The 15718-nt window shown below is 45.9% G+C and overlaps 1 protein-coding gene across 1 annotated transcript; it reads left to right on the forward strand.

The window, feature by feature from the left end:
- Window positions 1–2497: 2497 nt before the first annotated feature.
- LOC118075941 (histone H3.v1-like) lies at window positions 2498–14130 on the forward strand. The gene is made up of 4 exons (XM_035098369.2): window positions 2498–3014; window positions 7933–8036; window positions 10508–10676; window positions 12251–14130. Exons 2-4 carry the CDS (start codon window positions 7965–7967, stop codon window positions 12844–12846), a joined length of 837 nt encoding a protein of 278 aa, XP_034954260.2. The 5' UTR covers window positions 2498–3014; window positions 7933–7964; the 3' UTR covers window positions 12847–14130.
- Window positions 14131–15718: the final 1588 nt, after the last annotated feature.

Raw genomic sequence — 15718 nt, forward strand, 5'->3', positions numbered from 1 at the left:
TAACTCTTATTTGCATGCCACCGAGAGTCCAAACAAACAGTACAAAGCTCTCCCGTCACCTCCGTCCAGGACCAATCCCAGGCAGGGTCGCCCATCTCCATGGGGAACGAAAAGAGGGACCACAAACTGATGGCCATTGCACTCCCAACACCTGAGTTCCAACAGAGGAGGCTAAGGACAGGCTGGTAAGCAGAAAGACCGTCTCAGAGTTCCCTTTCTATTATATTTCAATTTCAGTTCAAGCAAAGGGGGCTGTTGGGGGGGGCATGGGCATAGTCAGGATTTATTTTAGGCTTTATGTTGAGTGGGGGGCGCAAAACCAAGTTAATTGCGATGCAATTGGTCAGTTAGTTAAGTGTTTTTATTTATTTACTTGATTTAGAGAGGAAGCTGCAACCCCACCCCCACCCCCTAGGCTACGTCCATAGTTGGGGAGAAGGATGAGAACCTGGAGGTTGTGATACAAAGGCAACATTCCTGTGCCATCCAGGAGTAGCAAAACTTTCCTTGCATTGCACCTCTGAAAGTGTGTTCAAGGACCATCGGAGGGGAAAACAGAGCACCAAGTGCTGTTTGATTGGCTATCCAAACAATTGGGTGGAACTTTGGCAATGCTGTTAAGCTTTGAAAAAAAAGAAATTGGGCTGCCTTTTAGCTGGATCGAACCAATTTCAGGATTTTTCAGGACTGAATAAATCAGGGGTCAGCAAACTTTTTCAGCAGGCCAGTCCACTGTCCCTCAGACCTTGTGGGGGGCCAGACTATATTTTGAGGGGGGAGGGAATGAACGAATTCCTATGCCCCACAAATAACCCAGAGATGCATTTTAAATAAAAGCACGCATTCTACTCATGTAAAAACACCAGGCAGGCCCCACAAAAAACCCCAGAGATCCATTTTGAATAAAAGCACACATTCTACTGAAGGCAATTGGGCCGGATCCGGCCCCCGGGCCTTAGTTTGCCTACCCATGGGGTAAATTAATTGAGGGTAAGGCTATCTGCGGCTGCTAGGCCTGATGGCTATGCTCTGAGAGGCGGTAATAATGCTCCTGAATACAAGTTGCTGGGAACCACAGGAGGGGAGAGGGTTATTGTGCTTAGGTCTTGTTAGAGGGGTTCCCACAAACATCCGGTTGGCCCCTGTGTTCTCTACCATTGGGACGAAGCCTCGTGGAGATCTTGCATTTAGTAGGGCTGCAATGTTGAATCATTGGTTGGTTAGATTAATCAAGTTAAAAGTATTTACTTGACTGAAAATATGCCCCTGATTAATCGAGTGGCTCTTCTTAGGCTGCAAGTGAACAGGGGGGCCAACTTGAATAAAATATTGCCCCCCCTGCCCCGCTTAATCAATCACAAAAATTTTACACATCACTTGGGAAGACAGGCGAACTAATACCAGTGTACTGGAAGAAGCAAAGATCACCAGTGTCAAAGCAATAATTCTTCAACATCAACTTCGTTGGACTGGTCATGTTGTGCGGATGCCTGATGATCGTCTTCCAAAGCAACTACTCTATTCCGAACTTAAAAATGGAAAGCGTAGTGGTGGTGGTCAACAAAAGAGGTTTAAAGACTGTCTCAAGGCAAATCTTTAAAAAATGTAGTATTAAACACTGACAACTGGGAAACACTGGCCTGCGAGCGCTCCAGTTGGAGAATAGCCTTTACCAAAGGTGTCATGGGCTTTGAAGAAACTCGATCTCAGGATGCAAGGGAGAAACATGCTAAGAGGAAGGCACGCTTGGCAAATCCACACCGTGATCAACTCCTGCTTGGAAACCAATGTCCCCACTGTGGAAGGACGTGTGGATCCAGAATTGGCCTCCACAGTCACCATTGTTAAAACCGTGTTTATGGAAGACAATCTTACTCGGCTACGAGTGATCACCGAAGAAGAAGAAGAAGAAGAAGAAGAAGAAGAAGAAGAAGAAGAAGAAGAAGAAGAAGAAGAAGAAGAAGAATCAATCAAAAGACACAGCACACAGAGACCATTTGAACAGCAATGCCCATCAACTTGCGGGGGGGGGGGGCTCCTCAAATATTTTATTGGGGAAGGTCGAAGGGACTTTTGCCCCTAGGAGTTGGCTCCTATGCAAGTGAAGTGAAGTGTGTGTGTGGTGTGTATTAGAACTTATAAAAATTGGCAGGCGGCAAGCACAGCCTTAAAAGACGCTTTCTGTTTTCTTTCTCTGTTTGTTGCACTGGCTTATTCTGGAATGTTCTATCAGGGTATCTCTTATGCCAGCCACGAGTCTCACAGTCTACTAGTGTAGCAGAATTTCTACCACATCCTATAGCTAAATCCCCCCCCACACACACACACATTTGTGGGCAGCCTTCTAGTGGGGGGCACTGGATAGCACAATTAATGTGGCGCGAACAAAAGATTGCTCTGTAAAAGCCATATGACCAATCTATTCATTTTAGCACCTTTTGAAAAACAACAACAATGATTTATATTTGTGCCTGTTTCACATACGTCTGGCTTTTAGGTGCTTTGAGCCGTTTATTTTACTTTTATTTTTGCTTGCCCTTTGTATCTAGGATGCGCTTGGTTAGAATCTCGCAGTCACTCCGATAAATACTGGTGCCATTCACTGAACAATGGCAACGGTGACACCTGATCAGCACAGATATTCTTCACCCATCAGCTACACCAGCTTTGGGAATATTGTGAGTGCCTTGGAATGCCGGAAAAAGATAACGTGTGTCTCTATTGTGAGAAGGAAACAAACTACGCTTATCGGTGGACGTCACCTGCTGGCAGGAATGAGATAGGGAGATCAAAAAAAGAAAATAAAAAAGGAGGAGAAGGCTCTGAGCTGGCAGGCAGGGTTGGCAGCTATCAGGAAAGTAAGAAAGTTTCCATGTTCTGGGACACATGAGGCAGGTCCAATGTTCTTGGGTGTCACTGCTTTCCAGGCACCGCTCACCTGTGGCTCCTAGAAGCTATCGGCATGTGGCAGCAGCCACACCTCGGGAACGGCTTTGACTGGCCCGCTAAACCAGGTGAGAGTAGCTGATGGGTCTCAAACCCTCTGTGGGAAACTAGGGGTGGAGTCCTGCACTGCGGATATGCCAGCTGAGGAGCTATAGCAGGAATGTGGGACCCAGAATTGGCCGGGGCTGCTGGAAGTTGTAGTCTAAAACATTAGGAAGGGTCCAGGTTGATGAAGGCTAGCCTGTACAATATGGTGGAAGAGTTAATAATAATAATAATAATAATAATAATAATAATAATAATAATAATATATTTATTACTTACTCTGGGCAGCCTCCAACAGAATATTAAAAATACGATAAAACACCAAGCATTAAAAACTTCCCTAATCAGGGCTGCCTTCAGATGTTTTCTAAAAGCCAGACAGTTGTTTATTTCATTGACATCTGATGGGAGGGCGTTCCACAGGGCTGGTGCCACTACCGAGAAGGTCCTCTGCCTGGTTCCCTGTAACCTCACTTCTCGCAGTGAGGGAACTGCCAGAAGGCCCTCGGAGCTGGACCTCAGTGCCTGGGCTGAACAATGGGGGTGGAGACGCTCCTTCAGGTATCCTGAGCCAAGGCCAGCAGTGTTGTTTTAGAACACTTTTCAACTAGAATCCTCAAAGAAGCTAGCAAGATTTATAAAACACAACAGAGATGCTCCAAGAACCACATGTTCTCTTACACACAAACTAAAACAACCAGCCCCGCGGAACCATCAGTGGCACAACAATTCTACAGCCCCACAATCTTTCAAAAAAATACATACGCATATTTGCATAAGCAGCATTAATCTCCCTGATTTCTTTGAGTCGTGGGATCTGTGAAACAATTGGGAGTTCTTTGTTTTGGAAACTGGATATTTTTAGACTTTCCTTTTAATCTCTGTCTTCCCACACACTTGGTTCCCCTCCAGTTATCCGAGTGCACACACTCCTGGCCTTGAAAGGACGATGACTAACTGCACATAGAATCATAGAATCATAGAATCATAGAATCATAGAGTTGGAAGAGACCACAAGGGCCATCCAGTCCAACCCCCTGCCAAGCAGGAAACACCATCAAAGCATTCCTGACAGATGGCTGTCAAGCTTCTGCTTAAAGACCTCCAAAGAAGGAGACTCCACCACACTCCTTGGCAGCAAATTCCACTGCCGAACAGCTCTTACTGTCAGGAAGTTCTTCCTAATGTTTAGGTGGAATCTTCTTTCTTGTAGTTTGAATCCGTTGCTCCGTGTCCGCTTCTCTGGAGCAGCAGAAAACAACCTTTCTCCCTCCTTTATATGACATCCTTTTATATATTTGAACATGGTTATCATATCACCCCTTAACCTTCTCTTCTCCAGGCTAAACATACCCAGCTCCCTAAGCCGTTCCTCATAAGGCATCGTTTCCAGGCCTTTGACCATTTTGGTTGCCCTCTTCTGGACACGTTCCAGCTTATCAGTATCCTTCTTGAACTGTGGTGCCCAGAACTGGACACAATACTCCAGGTGAGGTCTGACCAGAGCAGAATACAGTGGTACTATTACTTCCCTTGATCTAGATGCTATACTCCTATTGATGCAGCCCAGAATTGCATTGGCTTTTTTAGCTGCTGCATCACACTGCTGACTCATGTCAAGTTTGTGGTCAACCAAAACTCCTAGATCCTTTTCACATGTACTGCTCTCAAGCCAGGTGTCTCCCATCCTGTATTTGTGCCTTTCATTTTTTTTGCCCAAATGTAGTACTTTACATTTCTCCTTGTTAAAATTCATCTTGTTTGCTTTGGCCCAGTTGTCTAATCTGTTAAGGTCATTCTGAAGTGTGATCCTGTCCTCTGGGGTGTTAGCCACCCCTCCCAACTTGGTGTCATCTGCAAACTTGCTCAGGATTCCCTCAAGCCCATCATCCAAGTCATTGATAAAGATGTTGAACAAGACTGGGCCCAAGACAGAACCCTGTGGCACCCCACTAGTCACTACTCTCCAGGATGAGGAGGAGCCATTGATGAGCACCCTTTGGGTTCGGTCAGTAATCCAGCTACAAATCCACTGAATGGTAGCATTGTCTAGCCCACATTTTACCAGCTTCTTTACAAGAATATCATGGGGCACCTTGTCAAAGGCCTTGCTGAAATCAAGATAGGCTACATCCACAGCGTTCCCTTCATCTACCAGGCTTGTAATTCTGTCAAAAAATGAGATCAGATTAGTCTGACATGACTTATTTTTCAGGAACCCATGCTGACTTTTAGTGATCACAGAGTTTCTTTCTAGGTGCTCACAGACTGTTTGCTTAATGATCTGCTCTAGAATCTTTCCTGGTATTGATGTCAGGCTGACTGGGCGGTAATTGTTTGGGTCCTCTCTTTTCCCCTTTTTGAAAATAGGGACAACATTTGCCCTCCTCCAGTCTGCTGGAACTTCGCCTGTTCTCCAGGAATTTTCAAAGATTATTGCCAGTGGTTCTGAAATCACCTCTGCCAGTTCTTTTAATACTCTTGGATGTAGTTCATCTGGCCCTGGAGACTTGAATACATCTAAACTAGCCAAGTATTCTTGTACTACCTCCTTACTTATTCTGGGCTGTGTTTCCCCTGCTGAATCATCTGCTCCATATTCTTCAGGTCGGGCGTTGTTTTCTTTCTTGGAGAAGACAGAGGCAAAGAAGGCATTGAGGAGTTCTGCCCTTTCTCTGTCCCCTGTTTGCATTTCACCATCTTCTCCTCTGAGTGACCCCACTGTTTCCTTGTTTTTCCTTTTGCTACGGACATACCCATAAAAGCCCTTTTTGTTGCTTTTAACCTCTCTGGCGAGCCTGAGTTCATTCTGTGCTTTAGCTTTTCTGACTTTGTCTCTACACGTGCTGGCTATATGTTTGAATTCCTCTCTGGAGATTTCCCCCCTTTTCCATTTTTTGTACATATCCCTTTTAAATCTTAACTCAGTCAAAAGTTCTTTAGATAGCCAGCCTGGCTTCTTTAGGCACCTTCCATGTTTCCGTCTCATTGGTATTGCCTGAAGTTGTGCTTTTAATATCTCCCTTTTAACAAACTCCCAACCATCATGAACTCCCTTCCCTTTTAGTATTACTGTCCATGGGATTTCACCCAGCGTTTCCCTAAGTTTTCTGAAGTCGGCTTTCTTAAAGTCTAGAATTTGGACCTTAGTATGCTTGGTTGCTCCTTTCCGCTGGATAATAAACTCCAGAAGAGCATGGTCACTCCCACCTAATGATCCTGCCACTTCTACCCCACTAACCAAGTCATCACTATTGGTTAGGACCAGATCTAAAATGGCTGATCCTCTTGTTGCTTCTCCCACTTTCTGGACAATGAAGTTGTCTGCAAGGCCAGTGAGGAATCTGTTCGACCTTATGCTCTTGGCTGAGTTTGACATCCAACAAATATCAGGATAGTTGAAATCCCCCATTACTACTATCTCACTTCCTTTGGAATGCTTGGCCATCTGTTCCAGGAAGGCATCATCTGTGTCCTCAGTTTGGCTTGGGGATCTATAGTAAACTCCCACAATGAGATCACTGTTGTTTTTCTCTCCCTTAATTTTGACCCAGATACTCTCAATTTGGCTTTGAAGTTTTAAATCCTGGATCTCTTCACAGGTATACATATCCCTAACATATAAAGCTACTCCTCCTCCTTTCCTGTTTGGTCTATTTCTCTTAAATAGATTGTATCCCTCTATTACTACATTCCAGTCATGAGACTCATCCCACCAGGTTTCAGTGATGCCTATTATGTCATATTTAGTTTGCTGTACCAAGAGCTCAAGTTCATCTTGTTTATTTCCCATGCTCTGTGCATTAGTATACAGACATTGAAGACCGTTGATCATTCCCCCACATCACTGCCTCCCCTTTTATTTTCTGTGGATCCCTGTATAATTTTTTTAAAAAAGGTAAACATAAATGGGCTCCTTGATCACTGCAGATGGTGACAGCAGTCACGAAATTAAAAGACGCCTGCTTCTTGGGAGAAAAGCAATGACAAACCTAGACAGCATCTTAAAAAGCAGAGACATCACCTTGCCGACAAAGGTCCGTATAGTTAAAGCTATGGTTTTCCCAGTAGTGATGTATGGAAGTGAGAGCTGGACCATAAAGAAGGCTGATCGCCGAAGAATTGATGCTTTTGAATTGTGGTGCTGGAGGAGACTCTTGAGAGTCCCATGGACTGCAAGAAGATCAAACCTATCCATTCTTAAGGAAATCAGCCCTGAGTGCTCACTGGAAGGACAGATCGTGAAGCTGAGGCTCCAATACTTTGGCCACCTCATGAGAAGAGAAGAATCCTTGGAAAAGACCCTGATGTTGGGAAAGATTGAGGGCACTAGGAGAAGGGGACGTCAGAGGACAAGATGGTTGGACAGTGTTCTCGAAGCTACGGACATGAGTTTGACCAAACTGCGGGAGGCAGTGCAAGACAGGAGTGCCTGGCGTGCTATGGTCCATGGGGTCACGAAGAGTCGGACACGACTAAACGACTAAACAACAACAACAACAACAAAACATAAATACTGGGGATGACATCTGACGTTAGACCCACTGAATATAATAGACACAATCAACTTAGGTTAATTAATTTCATCGGGTCTGCTTCAACTCATGCCATTAAAGGGCTTTCATACCACTTCAAACAGTCTGGGAGCTGTAGTTTGTTAGGGGTGTTGAGAATTGTAACCGTAGCAGCTTCCTACTCCCCTTTCAGAGATCCAATTGCCAGAGTTGCTTGGGAAGAAGGTTAAACCACTTCTGGGAGGGGAACTTCTGGGAGGGGAACAGGAGTCTCCTCTGAGCACCCTTAAACTACAGCCCCCAGAATTCTTTGCGGGAAGCCACAACTGTTTAAAGTAGTATCCTAGTTGTGAATGTGGACCGGGAGTCCCCTTGGTACAGTTTCAGCTCAATGGCCCCCTTCCCGTTCTTTTCCTATAACATGTAGATTTGATGAAGAAGCTTCTGTGGTGACAGGAAATGGACACTGACAATTCATCTGCAAGCCTCCAGCTCACCACCGAGCAAAAGAACAAGGAAGCACCACCTGAGGTATGAGCAAAATCCACACATTATTATTATTATTATTATTATTATTATTATTATTATTATTATGGAAGGCGATGAATTAATCAAGCTGGAAGTGTGAATGGGTCCAGGCTGGCAAGCAAATTCTCTTGGCAGCCATTGTTAGTCCAAATGCACTCCAGAAGCAGGCTTGAAAAAGGAGATGCAGCTGGATAGGACAGGCTATCTAAATAATAAAATTGCTGTTGACAAATAGGTGATGAGGTTGAGTGATTGATTTATAGAATTAAAATAACTATATGTACACAATAAAGTGGAGAGGACAAACCAAAGCGATGGCTTTTTATCGAACCTGACACCAGTTCACCACAGTGCTGCTCCTGGGAATGACATATTGACTCAAATGATGTTTGCCACACAGGTTTCCTCCTACCTAGTGGAGCTATTGCTAAATAGCCATATTTTCTTCCGGTTGCCTAATTATTATAATCATCACAGCGTTATAATTGTTCTGATTATGATCATTACAGGTGCATGTCAGGGTTCAGGGTGTCCTATGATTCTTGTCTTGTGTTCGGTGATGTGCAGGACATTGTTGGGTGTTGTGTATGCACTCCAGATGTTCAGCTGAGCTGTCAGGCTTACCGCAGGAAACAATTGCCGTATGTAGCAGAGGTAGCTTTTACTTAGCATACACAAGCACGCGCACACACACAATGTATGTGCGCTATTTACAGTTGCTACAAGAAGTTTCACTCTTTGAGCCTAGAGAGGATGCCAGTTTATGAAGTCGGGATAGCAAGTGCAAAATACAGTGCTTACAGAGTCATGCAATTGCCAAGAGTTCTCCGAGTCCAAGAAGCCTTGCAAGCCGTCCATCTTCTCTCAGACAAGCTCTTCTCAAAGCTCTTACACATTTTCACAGGATATTTCCAAGTTTCCCAACAGATTATCCTGTACTCCACAACAATGAATGCTGTAATTTGAGTCCTTATCTACCCAGCGCTATGTGCTATTTTGTCCAGCGACTCAGATAAGACAGTCACAAGATGCCTGCAGCTGCACTGTGGGAGGGCGGAAAAACCATTTTTGCAGACGGATGGAGAATTAACCATTTTCTCACTTTCCTTAACAGTCATGAGCATGTAATATGCCTTGTACAGGCCTATTCACTGTGTCGCCCTAGCACTGGGGCAGCATGCTGGGAGTTGTGTTGCCCTGGCATAAGACAGGGTTGTCATACGTTTGGACATAGCTGGGATTTGTCCGTCGAAAATGGCATCTGGGTGAAATTTTCAAAAATCAGTCCAAATGTCTGGGGAAAACCCGGGCATATGGCAGCTCATATCGGAAGTGTCCGGATTTTCGCTTCTTGAAATATGGCAGTCCTAGCGTAATATACTTATGTTATGCTGGCCTGCAGGAGCAGCCAATCAGGCTGCTGGCAGAAGTCAATCCACAAACTGATTGGCCCACAGGTGTAGCCCTGAAGTAGCCAATCACACAAGGCCCATTGTGTAAATAATGTATATAAGCAGATGGTTTGGGGGAAAGGGCCATTCTTCTCCTCTTCTCCTTGATGACTACGAGCTGAATAAAGAGCATGAAATTCACTCTCGACTCCGAGTATATTTCAACAGTGGTACAATTATACGAGACCAAAAATGGTTTGACCAGATGACTTAAGATCCTGCTCATCATTCCAGGATCGTGACTATTCCTGAGACACAACAACAGCCATCTTGATGAGACCATAGGATCAGGGTGCAAAGGTGCAATTGCACTCCTATTACAGTTGTACCTTGGATATCGAACACCCTGAAATTCAGACATTTTGGCTCCCAAACGCCATAGACTCAGAAGTGATGGTTCTGGTTTGCAAATGTTCATTTGGAACCCAAACATCCGACAGGGCTTTTGCAGCTTCTGATTGGCTACAGCCAATCAGAAGCCGCGATTTGGATTTGGAATATTTTGGAAGTCGAATGGACTTCCGGAACTGATTCCATTCAACTTCCAATGTATGACTGTACATGACTGTACATTGAAAGTCTCAGTGGAATCAGTAAATGAGTTTAGGTTTAGGGCAGAGAGTTGAATAGAGACAAAGGTACACCATGATCAATAGTTCACACCCAGAACTGATTCAGGACTTTAAGCTAACAATAATTTCTTGTTCAGTGTTACTAATTTCCAGCTACCCGTCTCCCAATTTGTTTTCCCTTGTCAGCTACCTCCCATATTCATCAGCCTTGTGGCAGATCCCCCCCAAAGAATCATGGGAACTGTAGTTTCCCCCAAGAGCTACAATTCCCAGCACCCAAAACAAATTACAGCTCCCAGGATTCTTGGGAGAAGTCAGGTGCTTTAAATGTATGGCATGGATCTGCCATAGGTTAATTGGAAAAGTAGCTGTATATTTGTTGGCTTTGAGAAGTTATGTTCCCCCTCCTCATCCTGGCTTCTTGTATTAAGACTTCTTATTTTGCCTTTAGTTGAGCCCTGTACCACATTCTGAAGGCACCTCAAAATACGATGAAGATTTTTTCTCTGGGCTAAGCCCAGAAGAGAAGGAATGTCTAGAGAACTTGCTGCAGGCAATTGACTCCTTGGATGATGATCTTTTGGAGGAGGAGGAAGAAGAAGAAGAAGAAGAAGAAGAAGAAGAAGAAGAAGAAGAAGAAGAAGAGGAGGAGGAGGAGGAGGAGGAGGAGGAGGAGGAGGAGGAGGAGGAGGAGGAGGAGGAGGAGGAGGAGGAGGAGGAGGAGAGTCATCAGGAATTGGCAGAACCACTAGGTGAGATGAAATCAAACCCGTTAACATAGATTTGCGGACGTCTTCTAGAAATGTAGAGCTACAACAACTCCCATCAACCCTAGCAAACATAGCCAATGGCCAGGAATTATGGGAGCTGTAGTTCAACAACATCTGGAGGACCAAAGGCTCCCCAGCCCAGATCTACAACACGTAGCCAGCTGGCTGGTGTAGCGAGGTCCATTCTCATGTGGCTTCCTGCAGCTGTGATTTGGCTGGTGGTTTTCATTTAACACATTAAAATCAACATCTTCTTACTTCCCTGCCCCCACATCCCACGCTCACTGATGCCTACAGTCCTTTCTGCCCCATGCCTGTGTGAGGGGTATATTTCTGCTCCTCTACAGCCTCCTAGGCCCCCAGTAGCACACTGCCTTCCTGTCAGACTAGTGGGAATGCCAGTTTCTGACATTCCATGCCTAATCTTTAATTCTTAGCACTTAGAATGGTGACTGCCAACAGGCAACTGCCAACTTCAGCCCACATACACAGTAGATGGGTGCATCTCTGTCACCCCAAACATGGATCTTTCCCCATTAAATCAGCTTTCCTCAGCCTGGTGTCCTCCACATGTTTTGAACTACAACTCCCATCGTCCCCAGCAAGTCAAGGGGCAATGGGCAGTGATGATGGGAATTGTAGCCCCAAACTTTTGGGGGGTACCAGTTTTGGGAATCCTGCTTGAGATCTGAAATCCGGTCATCCCATACCTGCCAAGTCTCCCGCTGGAAAAAGCGGGATCAGCAGCGGCGCGGGACCGGAAGTTGCGTAGAAGCAACTTCCAGGGCCACTCCGCCCATGCGTGGGCACCGGAAATAGGGCAGAGCAGCACCGGAAGTCACTTCTACGCATGCCCGGCGGCCATCTTGGTGGTGGCCGCATGGTGGCGGCCATCTTGGTGACGGCCGCCGCCATGCGACCACGCACCACCAAGATGGCCACCGGGCATGCGTAGAAGCGACTTCCGGTGCCCACACATGGGCAGAGCGGCACCCAAAATGGAGGCTCCCTGGCAGGCAGGAAATCTGGGTGATTTCCGGGATTTTTCTCCATTCGGGAGAACAGCAGGAAACGGATTAAAATCCGGGGGTTTCCCGCGAAAAATGGGATACTTGGCAGCTAAGGTCATCATCGCCCCTCTGCTTTCTGCCTTCATGCTTGATGTGCTTACTGTGCGAACCATTGGTGTAGCATTCGCATAGCTGCAGCAAATGCATTTGCCGCAACCGTTGCGTTGAGGTGGACCATATCTGGCTGGGCTGGAAGGGAGAGAGTTCTTAAGGAAACCTCCAACCTCTTTCCTTAGAATCATAGAATTGTGGAGTTGGGAGGAATCCACAACGTTCATCTAGCAGTTGCAGGAATCTCAGCTAAAGCATTTGTGACTTTCTGCAGTCAACTTTCCTGACTTAGGTCGGTTGTGTGTGCAGGTGCAGAGGACCAATGCAAGAACAGTGTTGACTCCCGGATGCAGCAAAGTACGCCTGTGGAGGCAGCCTCAGCCAAGCCCGGTTCTCCTCGCCCTGCCCTTTCCAAGATTAAAGTGTCCAAGTCCCTTTTGGAGGAATCAGCTGACATCACTCTGGGGAGGAGCAGGCCCAACCCTTCTTCTCCCAAAGCCAGAGGGCCTCATAGATTGGCGGAATCTCACCCTGCTTACTTCAGGAAGTTTGACACAATAATGAGGTCAGGGGTCAACGTCCAAGAGCTTCGCTCTCGCTTTCTCCACCACCTTGACGTCTCCACTGCTGTCAGGGAGCCAACAGAGGATGCTGCGGGAACAGATAAGAAGCCGTTGCCGTTGCCTGGAGGCCAGAGGTCCCCTAGGGATGAAGCACTGCAGAAGTTGGGCCTCTTCCAGAGAATTTCTAGCATTCCAAATATGAAAAGTCCTCTGGTGCCCACAGTGGGCCAGCATGCCCAGGATTCACAGGCCGAAAGTCTGAACCACGCGGGAATGGCAGGCTCCATCAACACCATGGAAGAGCCTGTGAAATATTTCACACACCCCAATCTCTGAGAGGCGAGAGACTCCAGGCGTTCAAGCCCTAACCCAGGTTCTGGTTTCCTTGGAATGAAGGCCAGTGGAGACTGATGTCTTTAGGATGTGTGGTTTTATTTGCACATATACTGTATACAACCTAAGCATAGGATGGAGGGACTCATAGCATTAACAGTCCAACAGATCTTGCTTCCCTATTAGGTTTCCAGAGAAGACCCAAAGTGACCAGTTTGCCCCCCCCCCCCAGAGCAAGACATGTCTCTGTCTCTCTCTAGCTTCCAGCCTCAGATAAAACAACACCCACCAGAACCAACTGCCCTGGCTTATTGCTCGCCTTCCTAGGATGTCATGGCATCCAGCCAGGTGAGGTGGGAAATGGCCCACCCATTTGTATCTATGGCTGTCTCTTAGGACATGTAAGGACGGTGCTTCGGGGCTGGATTAGGACCTTTAGAGGCCCTAGACACTTAAAAGGTTTTGGTGCCCCCTTATATATCAAATTCAAAACATAAACAATGATAAAACCGTAAAATTAAGTTTTATTTTTTGAAATGAAATGAAGCCTACATGAGGGTCGCTTAACTGGCCCATGAGAGCCGCTTATCTGGCCCATGAGCTGCTCCCGAACTGAGCCGCCCACTCGGTGAGTCCCCGCGTGATCCGGCCCATGCCTGGTAAGCCTTGCCGACCCCTGGTGTGGAGTGTCATCTACCTGCCAGACAGAATAATTTCCTGGTTGTACAAATCTCAATCGGATGTACAAAAGAGACAGTAAGAATACGATGAGAAAAGTACGTACATTAACTATACAGATAAGATGCACTCCGGGCAGTGATGGGAGGTCAATATTTCAGATTTAATAAGTTAGGTTCGATTACGGTTATTTGATGAAATTTGTTTTGTATATTGTTTTGTATATATTTGACTTACATTTCGCAACTAACACAGGAAGAACGAAACCACAAGCATGTATCTTTAAAATGTAACTGTCACAGACGCGGCAGTGGCTACTCTAGAGTAACGACTCCTCCAGGCGTTGTCTTTTCATTCTTTTATTTAGTGCTGATTATTTACAGTGCAGAGCAGTACTATGTACATGTTGTCAGTTAGGGGTCAGAACCTCCGAATGGAGATTCGCGCGTTTTCCTACAGCAAAGAAGTCTAGGGATACTGAATCTCCGCCCCCGTCGTTTCCTTCTCAGTTCCGGGGTCGGTGGGACTGGTCTTCTTCCTTTGCCTCCCACTTCCCTTCCCACACTGGGCATGGGCTCCGCTACCTTGCCTGAGCCTTGGTCACCACTTCCTGAGTCTCCGCTGGAGATCTCTCCCTCCCCACTAGTACTCCCGCTGGGTGATGAGCTGCTGCTTAAGATGGGAGGGACCTGCCTGTAAGTTCTGTCCCTCACAGTAACAAATGTTCAATATTGTATAATACTGTTAGTAACAAGACTGTATAAGAAATACTACAATAAAGGCATTAGAAAAGAATAATTTCCTGGTTGTGGGTGGCATGTGGGATGCTCTGTATGTGAGATAGGAACAAGGACACACACAACTGAACCATTTAGACAGGTAAACTGGAATCATAAATGGAAAAGCTACTGAGCTATTTTTATCTCTTCCTGTTTGATTCCTCAGATCATGTTTTTGCCATACTTGAATTAAATAGGTTCCAATTTCCCTGAGCCAGAAGCTGCAGCTGAAGTTGGGGGAGAGCATTAAGGGCTTAATTTGTTCTGATACTCGGCCTCACAATCTGCTTTCCATGCCAGAGCTAGACCCTATAACATCGTGACATCGGAAGAGTTGGAAGTGATCCTGAGCAGATGTGGGGTGCACTTTTCTTGCCACCGGCTAAATTAGAGAGTTGCCACACAGCGGAGATTAGGGGGCAGAAGGCATGCAAATCGGAGGTGCTGCTTGCAGTCAGACATAAAACCCATCTTTCATTTTTCTAGAAATGCAAAGTGCAAAGTGTGAGGAGCTTCTGATAAAACTGAGCATATGTAGCCTTCCTAGACCATCAATATCTTCTCCCTGCTCTGATTCCATTCAGTAGTCCTGTGGAACATTCCAGAAAACAAGGCTGGTATATCAACACATCACATCTTTGTGCAGCTGCCAGGGACCCACCACTAGCAGGGCCCACTGCTGTTTTAATATCCCACCAGGGGCTGGGTGGCCAAATCTGGTTGCTGCTCAATTTCCCAGAATGCCCCTGACTCCAGGGCACACCAGGGCATTATAGTGCATTGAAGCTTAACATAAGGTTACCAGATTTTTTTTCAATGAATACAGGGACACTTTTCAACTTCCTACTAAATAGATGGATTTTGTCAGGGGACTGATTTGTAAATCCGGGGACTTTTCCCCGGGAAACGGGGATGTCTGGTAACCTTAGCTTAACACTCACTGCACTGCACTTGATGCTATTGCCAGGAAAGCCTGTCAGGCTGGTAGCAAGCTCCCTAACCACAATCTGTGTATGAACAAACCTCAAGAATTGTAGGCCTGGCCCTTGGGAGAGCAGGAGAGCTGAGTAGTTTTTAATAATTTAGGGAGGCTTTCAAGAGCCACATCCATTCTAAAATAATATTTGTTTCATCAATTTTCAAAAGTAGGTAACAATCTTAACATCTTAAAAAGCAGAGACATCACCTTGCCTACAAAGGTCCGTATAGTTAAAGCTATGGTTTTCCCAGTAGTGATGTATGGAAGTGAGAGCTGGACCATAAAGAAGGCTGATCGCCGAAGAATTGATGCTTTTGAATTATGGTGCTGGAGGAGACTCTTGAGAGTCCCGTGGACTGCAAGAAGATCAAACCTATCCATTCTTAAGGAAATCAGCCCTGAGTGCTCACTGGAAGGACAGATCGTGAAGCTGAGGCTC

Source organism: Zootoca vivipara, chromosome 2 (assembly GCF_963506605.1).
Source record: "Zootoca vivipara chromosome 2, rZooViv1.1, whole genome shotgun sequence".
Taxonomy (NCBI): domain Eukaryota; kingdom Metazoa; phylum Chordata; class Lepidosauria; order Squamata; family Lacertidae; genus Zootoca; species Zootoca vivipara.

Coding starts and splice junctions, on each gene's coding strand:
- LOC118075941 (XM_035098369.2), top strand. CDS start 7,965: ATGGACACTGACAATTCATCTGCAAGCCTCCAGCTCACCACCGAGCAA. Junction 8,037..10,507: donor ACAAGGAAGCACCACCTGAG/GTATGAGCAAAA, acceptor TTTTGCCTTTAG/TTGAGCCCTGTACCACATTC. Junction 10,677..12,250: donor AGAAGAAGAAGAAGAAGAAG/AAGAAGAAGAAG, acceptor GGTCGGTTGTGT/GTGCAGGTGCAGAGGACCAA.